The 19523-nt window shown below is 33.2% G+C and overlaps 1 protein-coding gene across 1 annotated transcript; it reads right to left on the minus strand.

The window, feature by feature from the left end:
• Positions 1-8194: 8194 nt before the first annotated feature.
• On the minus strand, positions 8195-17983 carry LOC130630741 (uncharacterized). Its single transcript, XM_057444338.1, has 2 exons — positions 15099-17983; positions 8195-11664 (listed from the first exon to the last, which is right to left on the minus strand). Exon 2 carries the CDS (start codon positions 11650-11652, stop codon positions 8746-8748), a length of 2907 nt encoding a protein of 968 aa, XP_057300321.1. The 5' UTR covers positions 11653-11664; positions 15099-17983; the 3' UTR covers positions 8195-8745.
• Positions 17984-19523: the final 1540 nt, after the last annotated feature.

The following is a 19523-nucleotide window of genomic DNA, read 5'->3' on the forward strand; positions in this document are numbered from 1 at the left end:
AGGCAATTTTTTTGGAAGTGGGGAGATGATTTCTTTAAAAGCTAGGAGAATTGTAGATGAACAAACCGCTCACGATTTGTTTCAAGTCACATGTTGTTTCAATGCAATAATGTTTAGCCAGTTAAGCTGGGCAGCACTCCCTTAGATATGTTTAATACTTGATCGATTTACCACAATAAGTTATAACAAATGGCCTAAGAAAGTTAAGAAAGTTTAAATATATACAGACGGCCTTACAATTAATAAATGACTTTGTTTTATTTTCTGTGGATAACCCAAACAACATGACCTTACAAGTTTAACACTGCCATTCTCAAGACAGTTGATAGAGGCCTCGTCTTGCTGTCAAGTTAATCCTAAAGAAAATAAGAACAGTTTTAAGAACCTTGACTCTATTTTCTTAGAGAATAGAGCAACACTACGCCTACTAAATATTTTTATTATTTTTGTAAGAACAGTAGCATTTTCTTCACCTTCTGAAAAAAATTGGTTTATGCCGGAACTGAAAAAATTAACAATTTGTGATTAGTATTGAACGTTTATCATTTCTTGAGCATGTTCAAGAAATAATAAACCTACAATACTTAATGAATCTGATCAAAACAATAAACAATTTGTGATTACTGAGTACACTGGGTTGAGCCAAAATATGTTTATTATAAATGTATACTAAATGGAAAGGTTAAAGAATATTAACATGGGAGTGTGACAATAATAACGATACATAGCTGATACATAGCTGGACAGCACATCATCTCTGAGTACATGCTAGCTGTAACATCCAACCTGTAATATCTGGCTACGAAAAGCTGGGTAACTTTTTTAGGGAAATAATTATAACCTATATAATTATAATATATTTATATAAATTATAAAACTAGCTAGCCCACAAACATTAAAGTTGCCACAAAAATTGCCATAACTACACACTTAATATCATTAAATATTCATAATTTTTGTCACACTACCACTACAAATACCCTCTATATACTTGTATACACTGCCATTCTTTCAATATGGCAGTTGGAAATATAAAACCAACATTTGTTGATAACTAAGGTCAGAACAACTCGTAAAAAACTGGGCGTCCTGAACTTTATCTAAACTAACCTCGTTTTCATGTAATGTTTTGATTTTTTTCCATCACGGCTGATCATGAAAAGGCGATATTGAAATAGTTCTATTGTATTCCAATAACCGTTCATGGGCGCTTATTCAAGAAGGGCGCTTATAAATTTTTTATGAAAAAGATTGGACGGTTATTCGAGAGCGGCCAGTAAGTCAAGCGTTTACGATACAAAAACTGTTAAAACTATAATTATATCTGTGAAACATTATAAAGATATTTATTTCAAAATATGAGAAATAAAATTACTCTTTAAAAAATCACAGGACAATAACAGTAGCACTCCCTCGCTTTCATTGGGGTTCATTCAGAATGCTTTACCTTACATCCTCGAGGAATTATGTCACACAAGTTAGTATTTCACCGAACAGATAGTCCTAATCGACACTGTCATAGCGACGACCGTGGGACTACATTGGCCTTGAATATCTGGAGAACCAAAGCTCACAAATATAAAAAATTAACACAGTTTGTATTCACGTTATAATGAACATTTTAAGCACCACTTGTTACCAATCGTTAGTTCTCCTTTAAAAAGCTAAGTTGTTGATTTGAAATTTCTTTATTTGTTTTTGTTTGTTTTGATTTGTCAAAATCAAATATTCTTTAATCAAAGAAAGAGGAAATTGGATCTAATTAATTTTGATGTCATTTACATGCTTAAAGCGCTCATAGATCAAATTAGTCCGAGGCTTATTACTACTTCCTTATAAAGCGAAAATTAAGAAGACCTTCACTGTAGCATTAATTTAACCAAAACAGCATTTTCACTTGTCGAATTAAGTTGAAAAATTATACACACACCAATTCAATGATGCTGAAAATGGTCTTAAAGTGAAAATTATTTTGACATAATAAAAACATGTTATTCCGTCGGCGTTTTATTTTTCATTATCACGTTAAATTTATCAAGGGATAATTGATCTAAAATTGTTCCTCAAAGCTGATTTGGAAAATTCAGTTATCGTAGAACAAATTTAGCTATATACAAACTAGGCAAGGCCATGATTTACTCATTAATAAAGAAATTGTGAAGATTTCTTCTGAGGAATTTCAAATATTTGACTGGTTTAGAACAAATTTTTAAAATTTTAAATGACCACTTATTGTTAAATTTACCCTGACATAACATCATGCGAAATACCAAAGTCATAAATTTACCCTAGTGTTCAAAATTTCTGGATTTTTCTGTATCACATTTAGCAACGCAGTTGCCATAACAACAACACAAAAAATGAGAACGTTGATAAAATATTTAATATCAAGTTTCAGGCTTGTCAAATTCATAAAATTCATAAAATTATGCCAAAGTCATAAATTTCCAAACGTAGGGTGGATTTTACTAATTTAAAATTGCAGTCTTAATTTTCTATTCAGATTATAAACCATAAAACCGTGAATGGTAGGCTACGACGGGATATGGCAAGCCGTGATAGCTTGGATTTTTTTAAAGCTTGGGTAGCTTGTGTTTTCTTTGAATCAACTTTTGTGTTTTTTAAAAAAAATAAAAGGCTTCATTACTGTAAGCATTTTACCGGGCGCGCGACACAATATCATCCTTTGGGGTGAGAGATGCTCCCGGTTAATCTTTGATAATTTGTGACAAATTAACAGCGTATTAAAAATATAGAAGACATAAATACCACAAGTTAAAATCTTCCTTCCCCCAATACAGCTAATGGCTTATGTCAGTGTCCTAAACCTTTCGGGTATCGTAAGGGCACGATACAAAAATTTACATGCGATGCAATCTTTTCCTGAACAGATGCTTAACTTCAATACATTTTTGTACTTCTGTTAACAACAACTGTTATGATATTAGAATGCTGTGATTGATATTTACTTTTAGAGATATTTCAAGAGAATAGCCATGTACTTCCAACAAAAGTTTCATGGAATGTCCATGGCGGATAATTAAACAGTGCTACTTCATCTGCATTTTCCGCTATAGTGCAAGAAGCTCATGCGCTTTAATTGGTATTCTCAAGAAAATTTCTAAGTGCGCACGCGCTAACAAAAACTTGTGGCCTTTTAGCACTATGGCGGAAAATACAGATGAAGTAACGCTCTTTAATTATCCGCCATGGACATTCCATGGTTGTTGATTGTTAGATATATACATAATCTGTGTAGAAGAATAAAACAAAACAAAAATAGTATAACCGTAGTAGCCATATGGGCATCCGCAGGCCCATTTCATAAAAAAAAAAGAAAAGTGTTTCTTTGTGTTTGTTGTGCTTGTTTATCATGAAATAAAACATATGTAAAATTTAGTCTTGTTATTGTTCTTATTTTTCAACCATCACAGACCTTTTTATCCTTTTATAATTGTTGTGATAAAGAAAGTGTATTATTTAAAGATTCAAGCCAATATACAGCCAACGTTTATGTTTTCAGCGACTTAATTTCGTTTGAGCAAAAAATCTAACGTCACAACTCAAGATTTTATAATATCCCGATGAGTCCCTTAATAAAACGTCAATCATTTTGCCGTGGAGCAATGTAATGACGTGAAAATTACTTTGATGCTTGCCGCTTTCACGGCTGTTTCAGCGTGCAATATTTCGGAAACTCAGACTCTGCCTATGTCTAAATTGAATTAGGACTGGGGCGAGATCCGTTAAAATGTAAACATATTTTAGGCTAGCTAAGCTTTATTTGGATACAGCTTTATACCCATTAAACACACTGAAACCTTAAAACTGAGATTTGATAATAAAAATTTTTTCATTTATCAATAAAATTTTGAAAAAATTATTAAGTTTCATTTGTTTATCAGCTACCACAACAAGCTTAGATTTTATGTCTTTTTTTTAATGAAACAGATACCCTCTCAATCCTGTTAAATACTTGTAAACACAAAGTTATCCTGGCAATAAATTTGGTTAAATGAGGTAGTTGAGGCTTATGTGAAACCGATAAGACATTAATTTGAAGTGTATCAGTACTTTAGAAAAAATTATGGTCTGTGACAAAACACGTTTTTTTAAAAAATATTTTTGTTAAATTCAACATGGCCACTATAGAATGTCACCTAGACTTGATAGGAAAAACGTTCTACATGTTCAAAGAACTTCAGAAAATTAGTTTTTTTGCACAAAAAAAGTTGAGGAACAAAATTTTGTCCCACACTTAGCTATTTCTTGGATACCTGTTTTTAGTATGTCGACCGACCTTCACAATACCCGAGACAAACCGGGTTATTAGCTACTGATATGTACATCTTATGTACAAGGAAAGTTTTTAAACCAAATTTTATTTATATATATTATTAAAAAAGTTATCAATTTTACAAAATCCCAAGTGAGAATGTTTTAACCTTGGCCGACATGTAAGTGATTTTGTCGCTAGCAGGGCAATGTCGATTTGAAATAACTTTTTATAAAGAACGCTCAGCCGAAGTAAACATGTTAAGAAAATTCTTCCAAATATACTAAGCTTAGACATTTTAATCCTATTGTAACGACAAATTTTATTCCCTTTATTATTTCAGGCTAGTATACAGGAAATAAAACACTGTGAGTACAAAATTAACAGGATTCTGTACTCACAGAGCTGTAGTAAAATGGGCAGTTTTTAGACATTTTATTTTAGGGGGCATTTTTATTACTATTAAAGCAAACTTTCTGGAAGCCAAAAAGGACCAAGTTTTGTGGTTTTACTTTTGCTAAAGAAAAGAACGCATTGTGAGGCATAGTTTATGTTGCGTATAAAGAAATATAAAAGAACTTTCGGGCACCATCTTATGAGTTTGAAAAGATAGAAAACGGTAAATGCCTAATTAAACAACCAATCTATATTTATGCCTGTCTTCTATAAACACCCACTCCCCCAACGTTGAGGCTCTAATAAACAGACCATTTCTTTATTCAAAAAGGTGCATTTAAATTTATTTTATGTGAATTTATGATAAAAATATAGGTTTGTGTTAAAGAGGAATATTTGTATTAATGTAACGGCTGTCTCCAGTAAACGCTGCCTTGAAATTCTGAAAATTGAATAAACGCCACACGCATTTATTAGAATTTTATAGTATGTTATATTTTTTAGCATTTGTCAAGAAACTCAAATGACCCCTAGACTTAAGTTACTTTTTTGCATAGAAAAAAAACCTGCATGTTTTTGAAGTATTGTCTTATTGGAATATTGAATGCAAAAAATATTTTACAAAACACTTGGATAATGAGAACTTCTAAAAGCTTAAACCTGTGACAATCTGAGAGCAATCAAAATAGTTTACACCACATAATACATTACATAACAACCTCAAACTGGAATAAGTGTGGCAAATGCATGTTGTTAAGTCTTAATTTGCAATGTCTCAAAAGCATCCTTTTATTCACAAAAACTGATGTTACAGCAATCATTTTTTCTGCAACAAATTAAAATAAAATCAAACCAATGGGAGGCATTTATTGCATTTCTTGCTAAAATGGCTGCTTTTTTGCAGCTGTGCAAGACCACCTGACACATAATTTTTTTGGGCACTAAAATTTTAAATCAACAAATAAAACTTTTTCGCAAGAATATAATTGCCAGGCAAAAAATAGTTTCGTAAACGAGATGCCAGCTTGTAAGAATTTCTGACATTAATAAGTACCCAGGAAACAATTTTTTACACGAAAAATACTGATAAATATTCACAACTGATGATCTCATAGCATGAAACTTGAAGTTTTGTAAATATTTTATCCATGTTTATGTATATATTCTTTTTAATATATCTAACCCGCTTTGCAAACACACGTATATATACTATAAATATACTACAAATACAATAATAGGGGACTCTTTATTAATGCATTTATGGGAACTGAAAAACAAAAGAAAACTGCTATTTGCTAAACACGTGAGTATTATGTAATAAAAGATAATTTAATAAAAGATAATTTATATATATATATATATAAACATATTTTCACTAGAACTATCAAAATTCCACGGCAACAGGTTGTACCATCTCGTATGCAATTGTTCTAACCTATGGAAAAAGCAAGTGAAATAAAAGGATAAAAAACTAACAAAAACACCAAAACAAATTTAATAAAGTAATGGAACACACAAAACAAAGACAAAGACAAAAAGGCAAGAATTGATTTTTAGCCAGACATGGTGGTCCCAATTGCAGCATCTAGCTTAAAAGGTTTGAACAGAATAATCACAAAAAGAATAAAAAGAACCTAGATTGTGGCTGAAAAATTGTTTGAACTCTGCGTATGAACACTACCTAGCTTGTGAATATTGGAGCAATAGGTTGTCCTACGTACTAGGTATATATTAAGGTATATAGCTATCTATTCCATCCATGTTTGGACTTTTGTATATATTACCCATTCGGCCCAGCAGCTACACACATGATAATCTAAAAGAGGCATTGCGTACGGTTACAAACAAATATTTTGCAGAAAAATTTAGGCTAAAAACGAGCAATTTTTTACATTAAAAGTGAAGTTATATCATTATGGTGCCTTTAGGTTTCAATACCCAGAATATTTGACCCTACCAGTAAATAACAATACTAATAAATTAGGCAATAAGTCCATTACATGCCAAAAGAGAAAGCAATACTTTACACTTTCAGCACATTTTTTACCAAAAGTTTGGCAAAAAAATAATATTTCAGAAGTACTGATACAAACTTAATTTTTTCTTTACCTGTTAGATTGTTCTTTTAGCTTTCTAAAAAGGTATGCCGCACTAGCTGCATAACTTCACACTGCCCACAAATTCAAAATGATTTAGTGTAACTTTCATTTTCCCAATTTCGATAAAAAATGTATGGCTAAATTAGACCAAATTTGCCCAAGCTTCTTTTAGCTCGTCTATGATGTGATGCACACCATCGCCCGCCAACGGCTTCAATAATTTTGAAAAACTAAGGCAAATCCGCTGAAATTGATTTAATGAGTGCAAAAACGATATGGAAACTACTTATTTATCGAAACTGTTTTTATTCTCGGCCGCCATTTTGCGCCCGCAACGTGCTCAAGCAACCAGCGCGGAAAGTAAGACTGCGCATGCTTTACGCAGCAGCTCCTATTAAAGATGGCGATTGGATTTCCATGCTAGTAGCTTGTTTAACCTTATTTGTTTAATCTTAGTACTCTCCTATAATTGCAAATCAACCAAAAAGAGATAATTTTTCTTAAATACTAATGTTGTATCAGTGTTTTGAAATAACGTTGTTTTGAAGTGGGACATAAGCTTTAAATCTAAGTTTTGGCAATATAAAGTACTCACCTTATAATAAATGTTTACGAGGGCAATACCGGAGAATATTGACCGACGTCAAAGTATTGGCTGAGCTTGCGAGGGCAATACGTGACAGAGGTCAATATTGGAAGGTATTGCCCGAAGTAAACAGTTATTATATGGATTATTATCGGGGTACTGCATTTTACGACAAAAAATATAACATTATAAGCAGGATGCAGAAACCATGTCTTTATAGAAACTATTCCCATATGGAACGTACACTCGAACTAAGAACATATTCTTTTTAAATCGAATATCGTGTAAGCATTACAGGTTTCATTGTGTAGCTACAACACAGAATTCTTTAAAGGATAAAAGTAAGTTTCACTTCTGTTTCGCGTTTTGTTTACTTTTTTCCGTGTTTATTTACATATAATGCTACCATATTTAAACTTTAAACACGGTTGCTATGGTAGCGGGCAATACCGTTAAATATTGCCCGCTACGACGTAAGTTCTCACCAATTACATTGCGCGATTTTTGAAATCATTATTACAGACGAATTTGTGGATCATTGAAACAATGATCCTTAATTTTTTTTTCACGAAATCGCTTGATAAATGTTTTCATCTTTCATTCTTTCAATGCAAATAATTTACACAGCAAAACAACGACAAAAATAACTCGTCTTTTTCTTGGAAATCGACAAAATTAGATTGCGAAGACGGCGAATTTCGCAACCTTTAATTCCACAATCTCTTCTTCCGCGATATTTTCTTGCGCAATAATTTCTTCCCTTAAGGGAGTTGGAATAGTTACTAGAATAGATGATGCTTAGTAGTGTTCACTTTCACAAGAATACAAGAATAGAAATTGTTTTGTTACCACATTCACAGTTCATGGAAAGAATAATAATAGTGACTTCATATTTACAATTTGGTTAACAATTCCGTAATTATCTTATTTGTTCAAAAATGAAAAAAATGCCCCACCAAAATACTAGGGCCGAGGCCAGTTTAGATTTTATTACTTTATTTTATCAGTAAGCCACAAAAAATGGGGGGAATGAAATATGAGAAAATTACCCTTTGCAAATTAGGTGCATTTTTAGACTTTTCTTTTCTTCTGTATTGGTTTCTAGCAAACTGGAAATGTCCCCAAACTTCATTTTTTTGGTATCATCAGCTACATCGTTTTTCTGGCAATTCCTTAAGCCAGAACAGTAGTGTCTAAATTTTTAGAAGGTGGCGCAAAATAGGACCAAAAAATTTCTGCCGACACAAACTTTGTCTAACTAATACAGTTTAACAATTCATATGCACCTTTAACACATTGTCTGCCTTAGATTTAATATAATTATCTGTCAAAATTTAAAAATATAGTGTATTAAAATTATTAGCACAGTTCCCAGGTTAAAAAATGCTTTACTTTACAAATAACTTTTTAGTATTGTTTTCCGTTTTATTTGTACTAGGATGGTTGACACCTAGTATTTCCTTTTGTCCCTCATAAACACTATGCAAGATCATAGAAGCTTTGTTTGTGTCGCCTAACTTTGAATAGCAAATCCCAAGATAAAATTCAGTTTCCAACACATCCGGATGTAATATGTGCAGTTCTTTCTTCTGTTTCTCTCTGATAATTAGCAATTCATCTCTCGCCATCTGTAACTGCAATTCCTCCATAAGACATCGAGCGAGTTGTACCTTCGACAACAACACGTATGGATGATCTTTTCCGATCATTTCACTCCTTTTCTTAATATTTTCTTCAACAAGTTCTTTTGCACTGTTAAAATCATTTTTATCGATTAAACCAATTACTTTAAAATATTCTGCTGATAAATACTCAGTGTTAAACTCATCGAATTGCTCAAGAAGTTCTTTCAAAACGTCATCTAGAATTTCCAAAGCTTCATCGGTTCTGTTTAGGTGCAACAAACACTTTGCTATACTTCGTTTTGCAATGCAAACTTTCTCAAGTTTTTCATCTGTATACAATTCTAATGCTTTAGTTTGGGCATCTTCGAACATCTTCTTAGACTTTTCATATTCACCCATTTGAAAGAGGCAGTTAGCTTTGCTGTACTGAATTGTGTACAGTCGCCGCGAAGCCTCTTCTCCAAACACAGATAGCAAATCATCTTCACATTTGTTGAACAAATCCAAAGCTTTTTTAGAGTGTCCTTGTAAAAACGACAGCGTAGCCTTGTGCTCTAAAAAGCTTATTTGCTCTGGCTCTCTTAGTTTTGGAAATGATTTTATTTCACTCATACTTTTTATCTCTCTTTCAGCATGTTTATAGTGTCCACAATCAATCAACGACGACAATTTATTTATTCTCATATTAAGGGTGTAAACATGATTTGCTCCAAGTTGTTTTGTATAGCCTGTTACCAATTTGTCAAATATATCTAACGCTTCTTTCTTTCTACCGACCTTAGTCAGTAAAGTAGCTTTGCAATTTTGGAGGTTAAACAACCTGCTAGATTCACGTCCGGATATTTGACTAAAATTCTCAAACATAGTATTGAAATCAGAGTAGCCAGTGTTGTATTGGCATTTGCTTTCGTACACATCACACATCGGCGCGATCAAATCGTTTCTCAAGATAAAATCAGACACGTACTTTCTGTCTTTAGATGAAGTGTTTCCTTCTTCACATCTTGCACAGAGAGTAATAACATGCGCAACCCATGAGGTGTCTCCTAAGTTGCTTTTGACCCAATCATCTTGAGTGTGTACACATTCGAGTATTAAATCTAGCAACATTCCATAGTACGATTTCGAAGGGAAAAACCAATTGATCACTTTGTCGACGAAGGTCATATTCTGTGCGGTCGTTATGCGAACAACAAGCTGAACTAACGTATGTATTTGTACCGTTCCTTTTTCGTATGTTATTAAAGAATATTCTGATAACACTTTTAATGCAGAATACAGCGTATCTACATCTGAAAAAGATAATTCAAGAAAGGACCTGTTGATGTGCTTACCATCCATATATGACATCAAACTAAGAAGTTTGATAGCATTGTTGTCACCATTGTCATGAAGTTTTTCTCTTGCAAGATCAAACGTTTTGAGACAAGTTTTCGTATAGAGGCCACCTGGTACCTCCTCCTTCAGTATGTGATATTTTCCCTCTTGCAACATCTTATTGTACATGTTGAGAAAGATTCCATGCTTTTTAATGTAACACACGGCTTGGTGTAAAGCCAGGGGGAGATTCCCTAACTCCTTGCAAAGAAATTTGACATCCTCTACACTTGATGCAGGTAAATGTAAAAAAGTTGTAACAAAATCTTGGGCCTCCGCATCTGTAAATGGATGTAAGGGAACAATGGCAAACTGACTCCCCCATTCAGAGCTTTGACTTGTCACTAACATAACCGGTTCATGCGAACTGGGTGGTAGTTTTGGCAGATATTCATTCAATAGTTTCACGTCGTTAGCATCGTCAAAAACAAACAAACATGGTCGATCAGCAAAAAAATCGTACACTCTAGAAGCGATATTCTTCGCATCATGCGCAGTACTAGGTATTAAGTCTATATAATCAGCAACAGATTGAAACGAAGACTCAATATTAGTTCGAGTGTCACTGTTTATCCAAATAACGTTGCCATTGTAGTCATTGCTATATTGAGAACAGTATTTGATGGCCAATTGCGTTTTTCCCACTCCACCATGATTCGAAATGACACATCCTCTTTTGGTAGTATCTAGCAACGCCGAATGAATATTATCTATTTCGTTAACTCTTCCGTGAAACTCTTTAACAGGCATTGGAACTTGGTACCAAACATTGCTACGTTTACCTTTCAAGTCAGCGATTTTTTTATAAGCACTCGAATCCAGTGTTTGGGTTTTTAAAATTTTAATGACATGAGGATCTGCTCCTAATCTCTCCAGTACAGAAGTTAAGTTTGTCCATTCATTTTGAAATTGTGCTGTTGGTATTGCGTAACTATCAGAATGAGCGTATTTGTTTCGGCATTTTTGTATAGACTTTATGTCAGCGAGATCAGCTTGGCTTGGTGTACACTTTGAAGTCCTTAACAAAGCCAATATCAATGTAATGTCGCACTTTTCTATTTTAGTTTCTTTATTTTTCGGAAATAATATTTTCTCTTGCGAATTGTATAACTTTAATTGTGATTTAATTGTTTTAAGCTCTTCATAAAATTGACCAGGATCGTTGACTGTGAAATATTTTGCCAGATAGCGTTGCAATGTTTTGTTACTTACATCCAGTAGGCGCTGAATCCTGAAGAAGTTTTCTTCTTCTATCGTTACTACAGCAGGTACGGTGGAAGAGCTACCTGCCATCAAGATGATTTTCTATAATAACAAATGATGAAACAAATTATAAAACATGGTTGCGCGTATTTTATCCTTATATAGTATAACGGTTTTTACGGTGGCCTATATCTGCTCAGTCTAATATGCATATTTTAGTTTCAAAACAGTCAACGACGCATCAATCATGTCTCTGCACTGCACACTAAGCATTTGCTGTTCTCACTATTTGTAGACCTATTTAGCATTACTTAACCTTTATATGCATATGCTTACAAATTGTACACTAACTATTGGCTACCCCTACAATTTGCGCAATTTCTTCGCATATTGAAAACTTAGCATTCGTCCCTACAATTTGCATAATTAGAATTCGCTGCCTTTGCTAACATAAAAAAATAATTATGATGAAATTTTTTGTTCCTTTTTTAAAATTAATTTTCGGATCTACCGTTAACTAGGATTAGGCTCCCAGAAGAAGGTGCTGAATACACTCTTTTGCTTCTTACAAGAAGAAGTAACGTCGACCCATAACCATTCCTTGAGCAAATCTTTATAGAAAAAATAATCCTTACTAACAAAATAAACGGGACTGGTTACAGATAGAACACAAATAGAAGAAAATGTATATGATAAAAATATAAAAATATGTAAAAGAATTAAATAAAGTCCTGCCTGTGCGCCAGAACATGTGACTCTGGCTGTCGCTTTCCGCATGTGTTACAGGACACCAACACTTCGCCTGACACTTTACCGAACTGGGATAAAAAGTGGAGTCGTTACACTCAAAGACAAGCTAAAAGCAAACCCCCTTGCTAAGCTTCTTAAATACAAAACCACTCGGATTTACATTTTCCTCCCCATGAACCTGGAAGTACAGGTTTCATAAACGTAATGACTCATTAAAAAAAAAAGAAGAAAAAGAAAAACAAAAGAAAGAAAGAAAAAGCGGAACAACAGCGAACGTAACAAAGAATATAACATGAATTGTTGTTGAGAATAGGTGAAGAGCATTTGCAAACCGTTCTATCGTTGCAGTGATACCAAGAACTTGTGGCACGATATGTGACGTAAGCCCAGTAATGACCTGCGTTCAATTAAATGATAAATTACTGCTAACAATAAGTAGTTCTGACTAAACATTGTATCTGTATCACTGACGAGAGGTAGTTGTAGAAGAGAGTCACGTAAAGAAACGCATTCAACAACTCTGTTGTTTTGCAACAGATGTTCACCATTTTTTAAAAACCTTTTCAGATGCAGGAATAAGATTTCGCTAATCCTGCTGATTTGCGTTTCTCTAGTACTCTTTTTATGTGCAAAGCATTGCGGACAAAACCACTTGTTTCCATCGTGACTTGTTCTTATTAATGGAACAATAATTTACAACAACAGAGTTCATGAGCAAGCCTGCCGTCGTGCCAGTCTGTATATTATTACGGTCTTGTTGAAGCCAAGAAAAGAAACCATATCAAAAGCAAAAACAATTATCGGTAACTTAAGAATCAGTTTCAAAATTTTTAAGACCTTGGACTTTTCGGGTTTTTTTTTGGTTAAATTAAGATTGGAGATGCTCTTGGTTTTAAAAGGAAAAATAGGACTGCTGTTATTTTAATTTATTCATCAGCAAAATCTGAGAATTAGAGTTCTAAAACTGTTCTTATATAAATACAAGGCCGTAGCAGACATTTTTTTCTTTACTTTTTGGGAGACTAAGTTGGGGGATAAAAATGCTTGCTCCTCTGCAGAATTCTCCCACATATTAACTATGAGTAATAAAAAAAATTGAGCGATGGGTGTGCCCCTTATTACCTTCATACCCCGCTCTGTGGACTCCGGCTATAAACCTGAATCGAGCATAGTGAACCTTGTTAACATTTTTGTTGCCTATATCGTTTTGAAGAAAAACGCTGCCATTATCACCAAAAATAGCACATTTTGTGACAATGGTAAAAAGGAATATATATAAAGAAAATGTACAGGAAAAGTTTATACGTCTATACGTCTAAACGCAATGGGGAAAAGTAGGAGGTAACCTGAACGTTTATTTTCAAAACTTAACTTAGTCGTCGCTCCGTCCTATTTTGCGTAAGATCCATCATATTTCTACTTATACGACCGATGTTTTATAACATAGCAAGAGCAGCTTGGACTTCTGTTGTCTTATTTAATATACTTTAACCTCAAACAAAAACAACCTTGTTACAAGCTCGTGAGCTTGTATTAAAACGCAAATGTGTCCTACAAGAATGGAAATTTTTTCCTCTCTGAGCACCGACACGGGAGTAGTCGTGTGTTCGAATCTCATCTTGGTAACTATTTTTACTTTTTTTTTCTTTTTACTAACTCGTAACTAACTATGTCCGAAATAATCAATTGCAACGTCACAGATTTAAATTTCGTACCTAAACTCTCTAAGTACTTGGAAGTCATCTAAATGACGTTTCAGGCCAAATTTGGTATTTGTTTTCGACAAAACTTGGCACAGTTAACAAAAAAAGTATGCTGAACATAATAGTGACACCATAATTTTGATTTTTGTCACTTAACGTCATTTTAGGCCAAATTGGTCCAAAAATTAAAACTATTTTAGACAAAACTTGGCAAAGTTAACAAAAAAAGTATGCCGAACATGGTGACATTAAAATTTTGATTTTTTGTCACCTAAATGTCATTTTAGGCCAAAATTAGTTCGAAAATTAAAATACTTTATTTTCGACAAAATTTGGCACAGTTAACAAAAAAAGTATGCTGAATATGATAGTGACATCAAAATTTTTTGTTAGCAGAAATTGTAAAATTGGGTGGCATTGTGGATGTTTCATAGTTGTGCATTTTCAATAGCGAGATAGTTTATGCAGCGCCTGCATATTGTTTATTTTTTAAAAAGATAAGATTAGTGTTCACAAGCTTTATTTAACTAACTGGTAAAGTAAAGGTGTTTCCACCAAAGTTTTCAAAAGTGAATATAGGCAGAATTAAGGTCTCCCCAAATGCCTGGAAAGTAGTCTGCGAAAAATAAAATTTCCACAACAATACGTAAGAGAAAAACGAAGACGCTCCATCATATATAAATAATTACGAGAACGAAATTCTTTTTGTAGCGAAAAGAATTTCTCGTTTTCGCTTTCTTCTTTCTGTCAGTCAGTTTACCCCAGACTGACCCAACGAAAATTGAAATTTCGAGGAATTTTCCGTTCAAGAAGATCTCACAAATCAATTTCGAAAAATAACTGCGTAGTCCACAAGAAATGTTATTGCCCATCTGAATAGCAAAATATGTCGTGTCTAACTTCGTAACAGAAATCACAATTTAATAGACAGCTTTTTGTAAACTTTATTCGCGAGGTTGTTTACGTATATCATACGTCTTGTTTGTTTTAAAAAAGACTTAGCAATATTTTTCTTAAGAATCGTTAAATATATTTTTCTTTTCTACAGTAAAAAAAAATTCTGTCGCTAACAAATTAGTTTACCTGATTTCATTTTTGTCGATAAAATAAGTAGTTCTCCATTCAACATCTTTCTTTTCTCATAAACTTTCTCTTTCAACAACATTTCATTATCGACCACTTAAGACAATTTTATTTATTCATAAGCGTGAGGGAATTCCCCTTTCATTATTGTGAGGCAAGGGTAAAGCCCTTGAGTTCATCTTTGACGCGCCAATGATGACATTATTACCAAACACGATAAAATTTATGTGGTCATTCATAAAATATATAAATGGTCTTTTTTTCGAAAATATATGTCCATTTTTAAAATAAAGATAGCTATTGATAAAAATATATATGGTGATTTTTAAAAATAGATACCGTGTTTTCTCTAACAAACGCCGCCCTCTATTAAACGCCGCACTTCTACTGAAGTAGTTGAAATGAACGCCCTCCTCTAATTAACGCCGGCTTATATTAAAACGGCGCATCATGGATGAGGCGTTTTATTAGAAAACTAGTCGATAAAGTCCGTGGAAAAATCCACTGAGGCAGGATAAATATGAAAAATAAGCGTCATTCGAATTTTGCTGACGTCAGCAATGGCCCGTCTAGACCTTAATATTTTTTTTAGAAATTTGTATACCTGTTGCCTTCATCGTATAGATCTTCAAACGCTGAGCAAGAAAATGTATAGGATCATGTACTTTTGACAAACGGTTGCAGAGATATTAGGGTTTAAAGGTTTTTTGATGACGTCATCAACCCGTCCATTCCGAAACGACTTCGGAAACCCAGGTTTGGAAATATAACTCAAATTGGTCCTAGGTGGTCCCTAGTTACCCGCGCGGTGAAAAATCATTGACGTCACCACCTCGTTTTCAAGTTATTTGGCCTCAAAGTTTTAGGTGCACTGTAATGGCTTCATTAATTTAATATAGGATATTGACGTTAAAGTAGTGTTTTTTCATCGTGCCGTAACGTCAGAAAATTTGACATATTAGAGATGCATTTTTCGGCAACATCAAAGGAAAATGAAGAAATCCACTTTGCCTGTCACAGACACACAGACAGACACACTTAGCGTATTATTATATAGACTAGACGATAAGGCCAGTGGAAAAATCCACCTAGGCCAAAGTCCTATGAAAAATAGGTTGCTTTAGATGTTTTTCTGACATCAGCAGTGCATATAAAAATAAATGTCCTTTAAATCTTACAATATCATATTAATATCAAATCGCATTAAATCCTCAAATCTTACGCAAAATAAAAAAAAAAACAGCTTGCAAGGTGTAAAATCTAGTTGATAAAGAGTTACAACATCGACACTGACAACATCGACACTCACAACACCAAACTCACAAAACCGACAGTAAGAACACCGACAGTTACAACACCTACAGTCACAACACCAACAGCCACAACACAAATAATAACAATGTCAGAAATAACACATCTAAAATATGTATATACATCCTAAAAGTGATTATGTTGAAAACCCTTAGTATTTTATTCTAAAATGTCAAAAAGGAGGCCTGCAAGAGTTAGCACAAATCAACAAAAATAAACTTTTTACACATTTTATATATTGTCTTTCCCTTAGAAGCTTATACAAAAATACGAAAAAGCCATAGTTTGGAAAACATCAAATTTAAATCTAGAAAAATCAGTCATTTCGGTTATATACCATCCTCTACCACAAAAATTTACACAAAATGTAAAAATCAACCAGTTAAGAACACAAATTTTTCACTTTTGGTTCTGTACTGCCCTTTACCAGCAATTTTAAACCTAAATGTCAAAAAATCAATAAGCAAAGAATAAACTTGAATCAACAAAGATCATTATGTATAGAGCTTGAAACAATAATCAAAATAATGTATAGAATCAAGTACAATAGCAACAAATAATAAAGTCAGAAATAACACATCTCTACTTTGTGAAAAACCTTTAATTATTCAATCAAAGTGTCAAAAAACATAAAATTTATATCTGGAAAATCATTTCTTCGATTACATACTATCCTGTTCCCAAAAAATATACACAAATTGTAAAAATGAACAGGTTAAGAATACAAAAATTTTTTCCTGAGTACGATGATCTGTAGTGACCTTTACCAAATATTTTAAACGTGAATGTCAAAAATAAATAAGGAGTAAATTTGAATCAACAAAGATATTATTTTTGGAAAACAGAGTGTATATACGGTCTGTCCTCACAAAAGTTTACACAAAATGTAAAACAGATTTGTTTTTGAGGAGCACATCCAAATCAACAAAAATCAGTCCATTTTTAGCATGTCCTATATTGCCATTGCCCATAAATCTTCCACAAAAAGGTTATGAAACACATCAAATCATAGAAAAATCAGGCATTTCATATAATATTAAAAACAAAAAAGTTTTCATTATCACCAAACACAGTTATTATTACAATTTTAAAATTCTTAACAAAAACGTTAACAAAAACGTGAATTTGTTCTTTCAGTATATTGCATGTGGTCTTTTTCCCACAAAAGTTTACACAAAATTTTAAAAAGCAGCAGTTTGCAACATAAACAAAAACACAAACAACCATACCATCCTCTCATAAATTAAAATAAAGTCATAACCCCACGTAAAATTGCCAATCAAATGTCTACAACCCCCTGTAAAAATAACCTGGAATTTTACATGTAGGCTGACAAAAGTTTAACAGGATGTCAGAAACAAAACAATAAAAAATAACTTAACACACATGCTTTAAATTCTGAAAAAAATTGCTTGGGTCCCCTTGTAAAGTTTACAGGAAATGTGAAAATAATTATACTCCTAGAAAAATACATCCTACTATCCTGTCCAAAAAAAAAAATTTAGGCTAAAAACGAGCAATTTTTTACATTAAAAGTGAAGTTATATCATTATGGTGCCTTTAGGTTTTAATACCCAGAATATTTGACCCTACCAGTAAATAACAATACTAATAAATTAGGCAATAAGACCATTACATGCCAAAAGAGAAAGCAATACTTTACACTTTCAGCACATTTTTTACCAAAAGTTTGGCAAAAAAATAATTTTTCAGAAGTACTGATACAAACTTAATTTTTTCTTTACCTGTTAGATTGTTCTTTTAGCTTTCTAAAAAGGTATGCCGCACTAGCTGCATAACTTCACACTGCCCACAAATTCAAAATGATTTAGTGTAACTTTCATTTTCCCAATTTCGATAAAAAATGTATGGCTAAATTAGACCAAATTTGCCCAAGCTTCTTTTAGCTCGTCTATGATGTGATGCACACCATCGCCCGCCAACAGCTTCAATAATTTTGAAAAACTAAGGCAAATCCGCTGAAATTGATTTAATGAGTGCAAAAACGATATGGAAACTACTTATTTATCGAAACTGTTTTTATTCTCGGCCGCCATTTTGCGCCCGCAACGTGCTCAAGCAACCAGCGCGGAAAGTAAGACTGCGCATGCTTTCGCAGCAGCTCCTATTAAAGATGGCGATTGGATATCCATGCTAGTAGCTTGTTTAACCTTATTTGTTTAATCTTAGTACTCTCCTATAATTGCAAATCAACCAAAAAGAGATTTTCTTAAATACTAATGTTGTATCAGTGTTTTGAGATAACGTTGTTTTGAAGTGGGACATAAGCTTTAAATCTAAGTTTTGGCAATATACAGTACTCACCCTATAATAAATGTTTACGAGGGCAATACCGGAGAATATTGACCGACGTCAAAGTATTGGCCAAGCTTGCGAGGGCAATACGTGACAGAGGTCAATATTGGAAGGTATTGCCCGAAGTAAACAGTTATTATATGGATTATTATCGGGGTACTGCATTTTACGACAAAAAATATAACATTATAAGCAGGATGCAGAAACGATGTCTTTATAGAAACTATTCCCATATGGAACGTACATTCGAACTAAAAATATATTTTTTTAAAATCGAATATCGTGTAAACATTACAGGTTTCATTGTGTAGCTACAACACGGAATTCTTTAAAGGATAAAAGTAAGTTTCACTTCTGTTTCGCGTTTTGTTTACTTTTTTCCGTGTTTATTTACATATAATGCTACCATATTTAAACTTTAAACACGGTTGCTATGGTAGCGGGCAATACCGTTAAATATTGCCCGCTACGACGTAAGTTCTCACCAATTACATTGCGCGATTTTTGAAATCATTATTACAGACGAATTTGTGGATCATTGAAACAATGATCCTTAATTTTTTTTTCACGAAATCGCTTGATAAATGTTTTCATCTTTCATTCTTTCAATGCAAATAATTTATACAGCAAAACAACGACAAAAATAACTCGTCTTTTTCTTGGAAATCGACAAAATTAGATTGCGAAGACGGCGAATTTCGCAACCTTTAATTCCACAATCTCTTCTTCCGCGATATTTTCTTGCGCAATAATTTCTTCCCTTAAGGGAGTTGGAATAGTTACTAGAATAGATGATGC

This window comes from Hydractinia symbiolongicarpus, chromosome 2, assembly GCF_029227915.1.
Source record: "Hydractinia symbiolongicarpus strain clone_291-10 chromosome 2, HSymV2.1, whole genome shotgun sequence".
Lineage (NCBI taxonomy): Eukaryota > Metazoa > Cnidaria > Hydrozoa > Anthoathecata > Hydractiniidae > Hydractinia > Hydractinia symbiolongicarpus.